Source organism: Acipenser ruthenus, chromosome 11 (assembly GCF_902713425.1).
Source record: "Acipenser ruthenus chromosome 11, fAciRut3.2 maternal haplotype, whole genome shotgun sequence".
In the NCBI taxonomy this organism is placed as follows: domain Eukaryota; kingdom Metazoa; phylum Chordata; class Actinopteri; order Acipenseriformes; family Acipenseridae; genus Acipenser; species Acipenser ruthenus.
This window is the reverse complement of record NC_081199.1, coordinates 33,999,596-34,015,731: the sequence shown is the minus strand read 5'-3', so window position 1 is coordinate 34,015,731 and position 16,136 is coordinate 33,999,596. Positions and strand designations below refer to the sequence as shown.

Here is a 16,136-nt window from a genome sequence, read left to right as displayed (position 1 = left end):
TTAAAACATAGCGAATTATTTGAAATGATTGTTTTTGAATTGTTTTCATGGTGTAAGAGGGAAACGGACAAAGTTATGTTTTGTTTTGTCTTGATGGTGCTCTTTACTGGCTTCAGGAAGTTCCTTTATTAGCAGTTTGCTACTTGATTAGATTTGTACACCTTGGGCAGTGTAGCCCTGCATTGCTTTTACCCCTGAACCTTCCTGTAGCACTGCTCTTATATTTGATTTAGGTCATTGAAGATCATTAACACTTACCCTGCTAGAAAACAATTCCCTAAAAAACAGCTGCTAACACAGTTTAAACAGGAATTTCACAAGCAATTTTAAGAATATATGTTGGCTTGTAGCAAGCTAGCAATGTATGTGTGGCCCTAGCCAACTTTTATAGATTATTTATGAATATGTTAAACATATATATTTAATATCGCCTGACCTGGTTTTTATATATGTTAAGCCAACACTATATGGTGTATTTTACAAATTCTAGTTCTCTCTTAGCTGGGATGCATTTTACGCATTTTTGCGTCCTAGCCTCTGGGATGCTCCATTTGAGAACTTTTAATTAATAATCTGCAATTTAGCAACTGAGTTTATGCTTTGGGATGCTTTTAAAACCATGCTCTGTTTACCGCGACTACTTGTTAATTATGTGGAATTCCCAAAAACATGCCAGTTAGAACGACTTGTTCCCTGAACAGTTTATTGACACAAATCCAAAGACAGAAAATGAAGTCAGTGGTAATGGGCGATTGATCTCCTGAGATCTTTTATTTAAAAAATCAATACAACAATCTCACGTTAACTGCAGCACATATTTGAAGCTCATCCATCATTTTAGTTTTGTAATGATGCAAATACACATTTTGAGGATAATACAATTTGTATTTAGATTGCTAGTTACCTAAACAATTAAAGGATGCCTGTTATTTATATAACAGGGATGGAAGTCAGACTCCAGCTGCATAGCTTTTTATTGAGTTAAATGATGTCTTCTTTCAAGTGCTGCAACAATCTCAGGTATAATTAATTGCATACCATACTGCAGTATCGCTTGGAATTTGATTCCCTGTTAAGGCTGCTGTTAAAGCAGATTGCATGTTTCCTAAATACAGCATACCTGAATCCTGATTGTCATGTTGCCTTTTAATTGTATGCTACAGTTCTCCACAGAGTAGTATGGTGTAACGAGTTTGCATCATACGACTCGCCGTTTATACAATGAATGTTTTAAAAACTACAAAAGAGCCTTCAAATCACTGAATAGCAGAAAAATACAAGGACATAGCTAAACATTGCTTTTATAAGCTCCTAATGTGTATTCACAAAGCAACCGCTGCTTTGGTTTCTGTATTTCCACTGGAGCCATGTAGATAAATAAATAAACACAGCTGCATTCAAACAGCTTCTCTCTAGAGTGCTTAGGAATGCAGCAGGCAGACAAATTCATATCTTACCTGTTACCACCAGTGGTCCACACAAGGTTAGTGTTTGAACAGAATGCTCGTCAACAGATGCCTACCTTAATATTGAGTCCAGATACCTTTGCTTTGCTGTAATACATGTCTGATTATTTTGTATTCCCACCTGAAATTCCCTCTCACTGAAGTGGTGTGGCTATATCTGTAAAGGGAAATCAAATCCATTCTCCATGCAGTCATGAAGAAGCTGAAAAGACAGAGGGAATATCTTTTATTTTACCTTTACAAATGCCAGTTGGCTCAGTTTCAAATGGAAGCCAATAAAGGTTTTTCATACAAATGTTACTTATATGTGTGTTTGTTTGTTTGTTTGTTTGTTTGTTTGTTTGTTTGTTTGTTTTTTGCAGAATTGGAAAGATTTTAAAAGTAACCCTACCGCAAAACATGGTTGATTTTCAGCATGGTTTTGAGTGTTTTGCGGTATACAATGATGTCCTTGATGTTTTATGCACACTGGTAGATCTGACCTGTGAAAAAAGACAACAAAATGAGTCTTTCTGTCTGGATTTACAGAGTGCCTTTTAATGTCAAGGCATCACGGAGCACCGTGCATCAAAGATCAAGGGGCATTGATCAGCAGAACATTTTGACAGTCAAATACAAGCTGTGAATGAGGACAGTTCAGTGCTGTCCTCATTCACAGGCCAGTCTGGCGCAATATAAATGTGTGTGTTTTAGTTCTTTTGTACTTGTAGCTACTATGAAAAGTAATATTTGATAGTTTAAGTATATTGGCCCTTAAGGCTTAAACATATGTTAATTTACCAATTAATTCAGCATTGTGTGAGGTTAACATCACATTTCCATTCAGGAGGTGCACTACCTCATGCACCTTGTTTGGCTGTTTTGATTTAAGCAAAGTGAAAGATCTGTGTGAATATGGTTAACTTCTATTGCTTTGGGCTGTATTTACTGTTTTTTACATATTAAAATCACACTTGTAAGAAAGATAATGCAAAGATTAACAGTTGTGTATGCATAATGAGAAGGTACTGTGTACTTGTTTGTGCGACAAACAAAGTCTTATTCACCTCCATGCTTTGAATCACAGAAAACATGCACTCATTTTTGGTAATCAACCTGGCTTGTAAAAAAATGTTTTATTTTGAGTTTGCTACAAAGGAAAATGAAATAGAAAATGCATAATTGATTATTAAGATGTACAATCATTTTCAGTCCATTGATTGTATGACAAATGCACAGTATAATCATCTGTAAAGTCCCTGCTCCATATTTTGTTCTGGCTATTTGTGAACTCCAAAAAAGGGTACAGCACCACCTGATTCTACCTGAACCAGAATATCTGTGTCGGCTCCTCAAGGCACACTGTAATTAGGACAGGATTATAATACAAGCTCTCCAGGGGTCACTTGCAGCTCTTTTCTCAAGAGGTTTGTGAAGGCATTGCATGTGCATAGCAGGGTAAATCCTAATTCTAAGTAGATTAAAACTATACGTTGAGATAATAAAAAAATAAAATGTGGATATTAAACTATAACACCTCCCCCGGTTTTAAATAACAGTTTACAGATGCGTAACAAGAGCAAGCCATCATAAGTGAACGTTTTCCACCTTGACAAAATGCATCAGTGAGATATCTACCGACAGAACAGTTCTAACAGTCCCTTTCCCCAATGCATTAAGAATGGATCTGTGCCAGACATTTGCTGTGGTTGGTGCTGCATTAAAAGCAATATTGTTTGTCATCATGTCACTTTGAAAATGGTGCATAACTGGGATCTACCAAATATGACCTGAACAGGGACAAAGGGTTGTTCACAAAACTGGTGTGCAGGGGCAGCCAGGGGTTTGATACTGTGTCATCTAAATACTGTAGTTTGAAGTAAGAGATGTGCAAAACAGGTCTGCCATGGCAGTGGCCGTGCATCAGGAGTGATGAGAGGGAGACAGGATGCGATGTTGTACTTCTGCCCAAAATGATGGCATGCTAAGAAGTGCTTAGGGAAGTGCTGTAGCTTGGAGCCTGCAAAAAGTATAACTACTAAGAGGAATCCATGCAGCACTTTGATAAAAAAAAAAGATTTTTAAATGATTATAATAAATGAAAACCTTCTTGCATCACAAAAGTCATGCGCCAGAGAGTTGCGGATGATTCTGTAGTCAATTTTAATTTCACGTGATTTATAAAGGGTGCTTTGTTTTCCATCTTCATTTTCTTTTTCAGGTTGTGGCTTATCATTACTGTCAGGCAGATAATACATACACATGCCTGGTGCCTGAATTCGTCCACAGCATCGCTGCCCTCCTTTGTCGAGCTCATCAGCTGGCTGTGTACAGGGATCTGCTTCTGAAAGAGCCACATCTACAGAGCATGCTCAGTCTGAGGTCATGTGTCCAGGACCCAATGGCAGCTTTTCGAAGAGGAATATTGGAGCCTCTTGTAAACCTTAGGAAAGGTATGTCAAGCCTAGACATATGTATAATCGAAATAGAAAGATTCTACAGAATTGCAAATGTTAGAACATTCATGTTCATATTTCAGTAATTATTGTGGTAGTAACCTTTAATTTTCTCTGTTTGCCAAGAGTACAATATCTGTTAAAATGATTGGGGTTTGGATAAGAAACTATTCAAATGTTACGTAGTACTTTAATTGTAATTATAATCCTTGTATATTTGCTGATTTATGTGTGACCAGAAATTACAGTCTGCTTAAAAGGGAACCATTTAAACAGGAATGAATATACAGTGCATTTCACTGCCATCTCAAAACATTTGTTTCCAATTATGAAACATCATGAACGAAGCACGCAGAAAAGATAAAATGATCATGGATATATCAGAATGTGAAAAAAACTGGAGGATATTGAGAATAAAAGGGGCTGTATTTCACAGCTGCGGTATACAGGCTCACAAACCTATGGGAATGTTAACAGACTTGTGTGTATGCATCCTCTTTTGAAAACCAAGGCCACAATATCTGAAGGTCATAGCAAAAACATTTGCAAAATTATAGAAGACATTTGCATTTTTCTTTTTAAATGAGATCAATATGTTTTTTTAAATGACACCCAGCTAAAATGCAAATAGAATTGTACCTTTTTGTTTTCAAGAGCAAAAAAATCAATGTTGAGTCCATTAAGATGCGAAAAGCAAATTGAATACCTCTGCTATAACTATGTAAATTGATCAATTTTTCTTATCTCTTCTGTGTCATTTAAATAAATGGTTTGCAATAGTTTGATAATATAGATAAATCCAGTGCTCTTATAATAATGCAGCTTTTTATTTATTTATTTTTTTTAAAACGGGAAAGATTTGAATATGCCTGATCTTACCTAGTTGGTCTTAATGTAGCTTGTCGGACATAAAAGGGGAATTTTTTTTTCTACATTTATAAATATTTCCTTGGTAACACCAAATGAATACCCCAATAGGGAAGACACAGATCAGATTCAGCAGTTTCTTCTTTGAATGCATTTTTAAATTCTGTTAAATTGCTTTAATGTGCAAATAGAAAGTGCAACTCTTGCAGCAGAGCAGCACAGATCCCTTGCTGTTTTTCTTTAATTACCCTTGATCTGTTCAAATAGTACACATTTTACTGATAATCAAAGATGCATTCAGACATCTAGTCCAAGCTAAGATGAAGGATTTTCTGATGCGTAAAAGATTTTAATGCTAATTAACAATCCTTAAGACTGCAACCTGCTATCCGTTACTATTCCAGTTTATGGAGTGTAGTTTGTCTCATTAATTTATGAAATCCTCCCAGATAATTATTTATCCTCAAGTAACACTGAACTGCTTGTAATTGTTGTAATAGTGTTTAATATAACATTATCTCATTTCTTTATTACCAAAGTTATTCTACTCTGTGCATTCCGAAAAGAATTATAGCAATATGTATCAGTTTAGAAAGGAGAATAAATATCTCCTGTATAGGCCATTTTACCCCCATGTTTTTGCTGTTAATATATACATAAATCAGTGTCTGTTGAAGCTAAAATGAAGTACCTTAAAGTTCCTGGTAGGTGTTGGTTGAATTATTATATGGTAATATGATACACTGGTGACTGTAGGACTTAATACAGTACATGGAGTTTCTACAGTTCGATGTTCATTTTTTGTTGGATCTCGGAGATAGACTTTAAAATTAAAGAATACTGAAGGCTTCATATGCACTGAGAATTCTACAGTATGACTCATGATGTTCAGCTTGATACAGTTCAAAATACTGTACAGGTTCACGAACCCCTCTATTTACCTTGTAATCATTTTCTAATACAGAAATTAACCAGTCACAGACAGGGCTGAGCATTTTGTGGCTGCTAATTGTATTCGAAAATCATAATCGGTTCTGGTGTAGTTTTCATGCACCCTTTTAGGAGAATTTCCATATACTTGGGTAATGGTAGTAGTGTATACTATGGTATTTGTGATAAGTTAGTAGACAGGAGCATGTTATACAATAGGTTTAGTCATGTAATACAAGGGGTGTGCATTATACACAGAGGGTGTGTTATGTTGTGAAAATAATGGTTTAGTGTAAAAGCTGATTGCATTAAAGATAGGTTTTCTGTACAAATTCAGTGACTAGGATTACCCTGACATGGCCATACAAACATTACGAACATGTAGTTTACATACTGGTAGATGTTCTGGTTGTTATGGTAAATGCACATGTCTCTACAGTGTTTTGAAGTATTTTAAGCTATTTTAAGACCATGCATGACTCCAAAACGATTTCTTTCTCCCTCTTTGTAGTCTGCGCACATATTTGTTTCCTCTACGTAACATTCCTGGTGTCTTGGCTTGCTCTTTTCAGAGAGGAAGATTCCTGAAGAAGACCACATCATTTTGATTGATGGCCTCAATGAGGCTGAATTCCACAAGCCTGATTACGGGGATACCATCGCTTCATTTATTACCAAAATCATTTCCAAGTTTCCATCCTGGCTCAAGTTGATTGTTACTGTGCGAGTCAGTCTTCTGGTAAGGATATTTTCCCCTTTTGATCATTTTGTAATGCGCAGGTTTATAATTCTCCCCCAAACACACAAGTAATGAGGTATATTCCAGATAGTATTTTCTCAAACAGACTTATTTGAAATACTGTCAATTAACTAATCCTTATCAATGTGCTTCAACAATGAATGCTGATGTAACCAGAATGTTTACTTCCAGTTTAAAAGTCGAGTTCATGTAAATATCCACATTTTGAGTGTCATTTATTTTTTTCAAGCAGTTGTCAGTCTTGGCTGACGTGTTTTCTGTTTGATATGATGACGATGCTGGCCTTGGCCTCTTTTGAAGGTTTAATTTCACATTCATGCACTCACAAATACAATCCCAGTGGTGGAAAGAGAGGTTACATAGCGTCATAACATATGCACAATACTATATATATATATAAAAATATGGAGACCTATTTTATGTCAGTGTATATGTTTGTGTGTATGTATGTTTGTATATATGTATGTATATGTGTGTGTATGTATATATGTATGTATGTATGTATGTATGTATGTGTGTGTGTGTATATATATATATATATATATATATATATATATATATATATATATATATGTATGTATGTCATTATTTTCTAGCTATTATCTAAATGGATTTAAATGTACTGTAGCAGGCTACATTAAGTATGACAGTGACTGTTCTATATGATTATTTTATGAAGTATGAGTTTACTAAATTTAAAGGGCTGTTACAGTAGGTTGGTGGAGACAGTATATCATGTGATTTATTTTGTTTTTTGGATTGTGTTTTCAATTTTAAAGAATGATGTAATTGTTAGTTAATGCGTGTGTATAATGTGATTTATTTATTCATTTATAGAGCGAGGAAGGGCAGCCTTCAGTGGTTTTGAGTTTTGAGGATCCTTGGTGATGAGGGGGGTGGGGGGTGTTGAAACTGCTGACCGAGTGCCACATGGCTTTCAACCAAATCAATTAAAATGTCTGAACATTTATGTCATTCACTCAGACGGCTGAACTTCCATTTAATTGCACTAGTTGGCATTTTGTTGAAACAGTTTTGGTTATTTATTGATACAATGCAAATTGATTAACATTGGCTTTGCTTATGCATATTTGGATTCAGTACCTGAGTCTCATTAATACAATATGAAGGGACAGAGTCGGCAGGAGCCTGGCAGAAAGCCATCACAAACCTGCCTTCTCAAAGCGTTGGATTCATTGAAAAAAAAACCTGTTATACCTCAGAATGATGGATTAGACTTCTCACAGCATGCTGCCAGAGAAAGGGAATTGCTAGTAGGTGGGAGGCCTCGAGCCTAAGCATGTTCAACTCCAATAAAGTGTAGTAACACCAGGCACGTTGTTGATCTGTTATGGGTTACTTTGTTTTTTTTAATGAAATTCTATGGTGTTTCTGATTAAGGTAATATACAAGAGGTATGTGTTACAAAAGAGGTGCAAGAGGTGTGTGTTATACAAGGGATGTAATCCATGGCATGTGTGTGATCCAAAAATGACTATATTGGAAATCAGTGTTCTAATCAAAAAATGACTTTATAGGAAATCAGCGTTCTATTCCAGAAATGACTGCATAGGCAATCAGAATGGTTGCAGGAAATACAGTAAATACATGAGATAGATATAATGGAGCAAATGGATGTATAAAATGACTGCCTCAACAGTGCTACAAAATGAAATGTGGAGAGTCATTCATCATTTCGAATGTCCTTGTTCTCATAGTCTAGGTCTTATTTGAGAGAATGTATTGACAGTGTTTCTCGTCTTATGTCTGTTTCAAAAGAAGTAAAATGGTAATACCACATACTATTGAAGGGTATTGAAAACCACCTGTCTAGGTTTGATTAAACATTTTCATTTGTTATGACCTTTTACCTGCTGTCCAGAAAATTATACTTGTGTGTGTTTTACAAAGCCAGGCTGATATGATTCTGCAAACAGTTTTGTTGTTTTGTTGAGGACCATATCTACCATTTATATAGTTTTCTCAACCTTCCAGAATGGGTTTCTCAGCGCTGTAGTTACTATGGAAATGCAGGGGAATCACAAAAGTCTGACCCATCGACGGGGTTGAGGTTGTGCTGAACGCATGTAGTTGGTTATGACTTGTTATGATTGCGTGCTTTGTGTTGCTAAAATGTCACGAAGAGGATGCTGTGTAATCATTGCTTTGGTTTGATACTGGAGTCATCACACTGAACTGGCTAGATTTTAGATTTAGACAAAACAGAAGGAAACAGATTTGTCAAATATTTTTTTTAGTAAGTTAGAGGCCCCTAAAGGATTTGCCTACTTGGCGTAATAACATATTTGGTAATTTTGACACCGCCTAATTTTTTAAAATATATTTGTTAGATTTTTACCCAGCTATAACCCAGTGGAATATTTTTAACATCTCGCTTTACAGTTTGAGGGTCAAATGAATTGGCCAATTTGTGAGTGTCTGAGCTAGGATTGAGCTTCTTGTTTCCTTAAGTCAAACATAATACTACTGTAAATGAATTTCACCAATAGCTGATAAACCAACTCTGTATGAGGCCTGTAATGGTTCTTCATTTGCAACTTAAAAGTAATTTCAATTAGGAGTGTGCAGAATTCTTTACTTGTACTTGTTATTTTATTGGCAGTACTGTTTACAGCCCCTGTATGCAAGTACGACAGTCAGAGCCCGGGATGAGAAGAAAATAATCTTCCAGTCTGCTTTTAAAACACTCAGTGCGGAAGTTAATTGCCATTGATTGGTATGTGAGGGAGATAGCTGTGTTTTTTGTTGTTGTTGTTGTTGTTGTTGTTTATTTAAATCAACACGTTATGAAAGGATTTATTGGAAACCATTTTCTTTCTTTTTAATACATCTAAAAGACACTGTTTTCTGCACACCACTAATTCAATGTAAAAGTTGCAATGCAAATGTGTTTATCCGTATGGAATGGTTTTCAATAATAATAATAAAAAAAGAATCAACTTGACTTGGAAGGGATTAAATGAAGCAAACTTTTTTAATGTATTTATTTTAACAGGAAATTACCAGCTTGCTGCCATTCTCCAAGTTTTCTTTAGATGACTTCCCAGAGAACAAAGATATCAACACTGATCTCAATGCGTACATCCAATATCGAATCAACAACAGTAAGGAAATACTAAACAACATATCTCTGAATGGTAAAGCAGACCCTGTCACTGTGGGCAAGGTGAGTAGCCACTTGATAATGCGCAGCCAGGGCTCCTACCTGTACTTGAAGCTGACCCTTGACCTTTTCGAAAAGGGCCACCTGGTAATAAAGAGTGCCAGCTACAAGGTAGTGCCCGTGTCCCTCTCGGAGCTGTACCTGCTCCAGTGCAACATGAAGTTCATCACCAACTCTGCCTTTGAAAGAACTCTGCCTATCCTCAATGTGACATTGGCATCCCTGCACCCAATGACAGATGAGCAGATCTTTCAGGCCATTACTGCAGGCTGTTTAAATGGCGAGCTGGATTGGGAGGACTTTCGGCAACGAATGGACGGTCTTTCATGTTTTTTGATGAAAAGGAGGGACAAGACGCGCATGTTTTGCCACCCTTCTTTCCGCGAGTGGCTGGTCTGGCGATCGGATGGCGAAAGCACAGACTTCCTCTGTGACCCACGGTAAGTAGTCTTGATAGACTGATGATACTTCCACTGAATAATACATAAATACATGCTGAGTAAACAGTCCCATAGATGTTCTGAGATTGCAAAGACTGCATGTTTGTGTGGTATACTTAATGGCAGTGATACTTACTCAGTGTGTTTCATTGCAGGATCTTGTTCCAATCAGGTTCTTAATTGCTCAATTGATCATCTAGTCTCAATTGAATAATTTAGGACGTGGTTGGAACAAGGTCCTGGACTGGAATGAATTGGAAGAGCCACAAGTGTGTACCACTGCTTTGTTGTGTTTTGGTATGTTAAGTTTGCGCTTGTATGGGTTGTTAACAGTGTTGTTTGGGTTTGAAGGAGCTGCTCTCATTTTCCTGTTTTTGTTCTAATAGATTTATGACCCTGAGGGGAGGCGTGGTTTCATTTTTCATTGTAAGAAAAACAAAACAAGGGTGAACCCATTAAGATAAAAAAAGCAGTAACTGCTTTTCGAAATGCACGTATACCATATAATAGTGTACACTGGAAATGTACTACATTTTTCATAACTGTTTTGTTGTACTGCTGATTTTAAATTAATTGTTTTAAGAGTGCCAGTGCTTTTAATTTCATTTTGAACACATTAGCCAGTGTACTGAAAATTATAGAAGAAAAGCAGAAAGGTCATTTTTCCCTCTCCACAGGATGTCTTACCATATCCTCTGTGCTAGTCAGTACCATTCAGTTCATTTTAACATGGATCACCCTGGATTGTATTTGAAACAAGGGAGCTTCCACCACACTACTCTCTATGAAATAGAGTAATGTGAAGCAAAATTGAATACATCCTAAACAGGGATAGATGCAATCTATAGGCAGGGATATTTATATTAAACATTATTCAGAGGCTGATTTTAATAGGGTTTTCTGGTATGTGAATTTTCTGTAACATACTGCACTCTAAATAACACCTACAGTCAAGAGAATTCATGCATGTATTAAATTTAGCTACAGATTCTAATAGAGTATTTAAGTTAGTTTTAACCCTAGATATACTCGGTTCTGAATTATAAAGTTACCAAAGTCAATGTAGCATGTCCGTCGGTGATTTTCTCAGAGATACAGAGTGAGCCCAGGGAGTGTCGCCCTTTAAAGCTCAATGCAGGGCAGTCAGTCAGTTTCCTAAACTTCAGTTTCATCCACTGCATCAGGAATTGTCTGTATCTGATAATAAGAAGGCTGTGTGGTCCTGTGGTTAAAGAAACAAGCTTGTAACCAGAAAGTCCCCGGTTCAAATCCCACCTCAGCCGCTGACTCACTGTGTAACCCTGAGCAAGTCACTTAACCTCCTTGTGCTCCGTCTTTCGGGTGAGACGTAGTTGTAAGTGACTCTGCAGCTGATGCATAGTTCACACACCCTAGCCTCTGTAAGTCGCCTTGGATAAAGGCGTCTGCTAAATAAACAAATAATAATAATAATAATAATGCACATTGGACCCTTTTGGAATGCATATTGTTATTAATCTGTACAAAATCGGGCGCTGCAGTAGATGTTTTGCTCTGCTATAAGAAAGTGTAATAAAATCTGATGAGGGCTTGTCAAATACCAACAACTTAAAGAAAGGGATTAGGTAAGTTTTTCTTTGCTGCACAAAGATCACTAAATTGGAGAATGCCTATGTCTTTGTGTCCCTAAAGCGGCTCTGTTTTGGCGTGATGGGTTAAGTAGACATAATAGGGCTTTTAAACCCTCTGATTATTTATTTGAATGGCCATGACAATGAAGTTGCTTTGGGGTTGTAAAAGACAGCAACTTTGTAACAGAAGCAGTTTGCATGGCCCTTGAAGTTCCATGGAACTATAACATTGTATGTCTTTATAGAGCCTTCCAGCATTTTGTATTTTTTGGGCTTATAAGAACTTATGATCAGAATGCCAAATAAAACCTGTCCAGGGAATTTAAAACATGCATAGAATATACCTTGCTCAATAATACTGCACTGTGCTACATACTGTAGTAATTTCAAATGTAAAAGACATTTTGTTTAATTGAAATTCTTCAGCGATTTATTATTCATTTAAAATAGTGTGAAATGCCAAACTACCAGGTAAGCACAGGCCCTATTCAGTGTTGAAAACCTTCTGTTCTGTAACAGTCTGCCAGCAGTGATGCTCCAGAGTCCTTGATGCTGTTGCTATGACACTCAAGCATCACTGCATGCCGTCTTGGACAATGGTCTTGTAAAAGTAGATTATGCTTAATGGGGGCCTGTTTCTTCTGTTATTGTCTAACAAAACAGGTTGTTATTAATTAATTTTTTTTTTTTTTACAGATTTTATACATATTTGGCTGAAAAATATTGATGTAATAGCAAGTACAGCATAGGCATGATTGGTTGATTTGGAGTATTTAAACAGTTTTAAATAGGTTTCAAATTTTGACATTTGAAAATGTTTTTTTCAAATTACTCTATGAGCAATTTCAATTGAAATGCATGAGAGACTAACAATGTGACAGTTTTTTTTATTGGAAAGACAATCTTATGTAATTTTAAATTTGCATACGGTCATCTAAAATATAAAAATGTAATCTGTGTGTGTTCTAATTCAATTCCGACTACCAGGAAGATTTTTTTTGTGAAATGCACTAATACTATTATTGTGTATGTATACGGTTTTTTAATATGATCTATTCATGTTTTGTGGATAGATAGATAGATATAGAAGGGCTTAAGTGAGCTACAGGAAAATAATTTAATCTAGGGTTTCTGTGACGACATAAATTAGATACCCTTGTGATGCTAATAATAAAGCAGACGAGGTTCAGCAGTACAGTTCGGCTTTTTTAAATGTAATGTTTCAGTGCTGTACAGAGGTTCTATGTCATTATCCATTTCTCCAGTTTCTCTGAGATGCAAATGTACCAGCTTTACATTTTTTTTTTTTTTAAACGTATTCTCATTTTTTGATCATTAATGAACATTTCTGTACTGTGTGTGTTGTCAAGTGATTGAAAACAAGACATTATGTGTTTGAATTGAAAGTGATGGTCTTGAAGTGTTGAATGGGTATATTTAATATGGAGAAAATGCGGGACCAAGACTTAAGCGAAGGTGTCGAGTTATCCACCAGTCGAGTTAACCGAGGGTGACTGTGTGTGATTTTATATATATATATATATATATATATATATATATATTAGCTCAAAGAGCCAGCTGCCCATATATATATATAGTTATGTTTAAGAAGACAAAAATCACCTTATCATTCAAATATAATTTTACTGGTAGAATGCAAGCTGCTTTTAAACACCCACTTCAGTAATGTCCAGATGCGGAAAGCCTTCCAATGTTTGTGGATGAAAAGAACAGAAAACGCGACATTTGTTTTAATTAAAGTTCAGTACCTTGTTGTTTTTTTTTAATTTAAAGTGAAGCACGAACAGTCAGTGTTTTAATTGAATGCTTCGGCCAAGATCAAAGACCTAGCATTCATGCATGGCCCTTCAATGAACTTCTAAGTTAATTAACACCACAATCAGCTATCGAGGAATAATACACTTGCTGTGTTCACTTCGAACATCATCAGTGTTGGCATTATGAGATAGTCTAGATGACATTAAACACTTATTAAACAGATGATGAATAGGACAGGATGAATCATTAATGTGGTAATGCACTCATCTTGATTCAGTCGTCAGCAAACATTGTTAAAGAAATATGTCTTCATGGGCAAAAAGTATAAAATCAGCTTAAACCACAATAGAGAAATTTTATTCCCTTTCAACTTGCTTTGAACAGGAGTGGACATGCTCTCATGGCATTCATGCTTTCACGCCAAGAAGGGAAGTTAAACCGTCAGCAGACAATGGAACTCGGTCATCATATCTTAAAAGCACACATTTTTAAGGTAGGAGAGTTTTGTTTGATGGGTGATGAGAAGTTTCTACTTTCCTTGATTGTAACTGCCTATTTTCAAGGTCTGACTGCCCATTGTATTGTTTTTCAGTTCAACAAAGATTCTGTGTGATTACTGGTAAATGTCAGCCTGCTTTTCTTTCCGACAGGGTCACAGTAGAAAGACTGGTGTTTCATCCAGTGTCCTTCAGGCTCTGTGGATCAGCTACAGCACGGATGGACTGTCTGCTGCCCTGGCTTCTTTAAGGAACCTTTATACTCCAAATGTGAAGGTAGATTATACCTGTGTTAGAAGTTCAAACCTAATGTGTATTTTTTTATATTAAAAGCCTAATCTTGTACATAATGTACCAAATTTGTTCCTGATATTTGCTTAGTTTTGCATACCAACTGGGTACTACCCCCTACTGAGGACTTGCATTACTGAAAGTCTGTAATGTCTGGAAGCTGCTAATTCACCCAGAGCAAATGCATTTTTCTAAAACCATGTGAAATCAATTTCTATAAAAGGGCTACTCAATTAAATGTGGATAGTCTGGTTTCAGAAACTGCATTCACATATTTTGGTTGCTATGTAGTTATGGTTCATAATGGTTTAGCTGATTCATTTGCTGCTTTTTGTCATGGTGATTCACAAAAGCTAAAGCCCCATTGAGGTGGGAATGGAAGTGAACTGAAACATGCCTAAATGAATCCATTTTTAATATCATTAGCCAGAATTCCAACCTATTGACCTGTTAACACATTTTGGGATTGACATGGCAAATAGCACCACAATGACTAATACCAGCAATGTCCTTCAGAACTAATGCAATAGACTTTGCAGATGCATGTGACCTTTTAGTAGTCAGGAAATATTGTCTAGACTGGAAGAAGTGCTTTAGTCTACACAAATTAAGAAGTGCAGTTGTGTTAACCTACTTCATAGCAGTATATGGTAATACAGTTACACCTGTTCTCTTTATCAGTTATTGAGATCTGTTCTTTTATAAAAGTGTTGAATGATAACACATTTTGAAAGAGGAGGTTGGAAAATCTGCACCTTGAAGGTATAAGAGAAGATAGAATCGTTATTTTCCTATTTGGTCCAAATTGTGTGTTAATTTAGAAGATAAGCCTACATAGTACAGTGAAGAGATTTTCAACCTGGTGCTACCTGGGTAGTCATTCCTAATACAGATGAACATAGAAATGTACAGATCATATAAAAAAAGCATTTGTGCTCTAATACATATTGCTCATTGGTAAACTATATATATATATATATATATGAATGAACAGTTTTATAACTGCTGAGCCACATTGGTTCTGTTATTTGAAGATAACTGTAGAAGACACAGAATTACTGTAAATCAGGGACGTTTAGCTGCTCCAGTACAGATAAGAACAGATGACAACGATAGGGCAGCTGCTGTGGTGCATACAGAGAAGGGTTTGTGCACATTCTGTTCTGGAATGTATTTGTTGATATACTTGCTACCAGATCTGCAATGGAGACTGAAGTAATACTAATGGATACAGTGGTGTCAGTTTATTCATTTGTATTTGGTTCTCTCATTTAATACAATAATTGATTTAGCTCTCAAGTAAATCAATACGCCTAACTGAAGAGGCAGTATTAACAACGTCACTGTGATTTAGTTTAACTTCTCAGAGCAACAACATTTACACAGGGCTAGGGCTAGAACAATTACTGTATATGTTTTTCTTGACAATCTTCCATTCACTGTGCAAAAACAACAACAACAAAAAAAAACACGTTTGGCATTATTAGTTTAAAAACGCAGCTTCTAATATAGTTTTTAAAATGTTTTTTTTAAATTTCAGAAATGTGATACCTTATGAACTAATAGTGCCCATTCTCTATAAATGTCTTGTCTGAATTTCTGTTTTGCCTCCCCTAAGCGTTGGTGGAACTGGCAGATGATAATACAGTCTCCTGCTGCGGATAGTAGTTGCAATAGAATGTGTTTTTAGATCAGAGGGTGACACAGCAGCAAGGAGGGAGGTGAAATGTATGTGGTATATAAATATGGGGAAATCTAGAATACTATAGTTAACACACAAATCCACTAAGGAATGATAGTTTAATGTAACGCTGAATGTCATTGAGACACTAGGCCTACATCTTGCACAGTTCCCAAGATATGATCATTAATTTGTT

At 36.1% G+C, this 16,136-nt stretch overlaps 1 protein-coding gene across 8 annotated transcripts in view; it reads left to right on the top strand.

Annotated features, from left to right (window-relative positions):
• LOC117426645 (protein TANC1-like) overlaps positions 1-16,136 on the top strand; it is a 112,872-nt gene that overhangs the window by 75,660 nt on the left and 21,076 nt on the right. For 7 of the 8 annotated variants that reach the window (XM_059033788.1, XM_034044478.3, XM_059033784.1 and 4 more), the window contains 5 exons: positions 3,667-3,898; positions 6,271-6,437; positions 9,475-10,082; positions 13,856-13,964; positions 14,122-14,244. In XM_059033788.1, coding sequence (XP_058889771.1) covers positions 3,667-3,898; positions 6,271-6,437; positions 9,475-10,082; positions 13,856-13,964; positions 14,122-14,244 — 1,239 coding nt within the window. The remainder of the gene's footprint in view (positions 1-3,666; positions 3,899-6,270; positions 6,438-9,474; positions 10,083-13,855; positions 13,965-14,121; positions 14,245-16,136) is intronic. The other variant, XM_059033785.1, reaches the window with a different exon arrangement.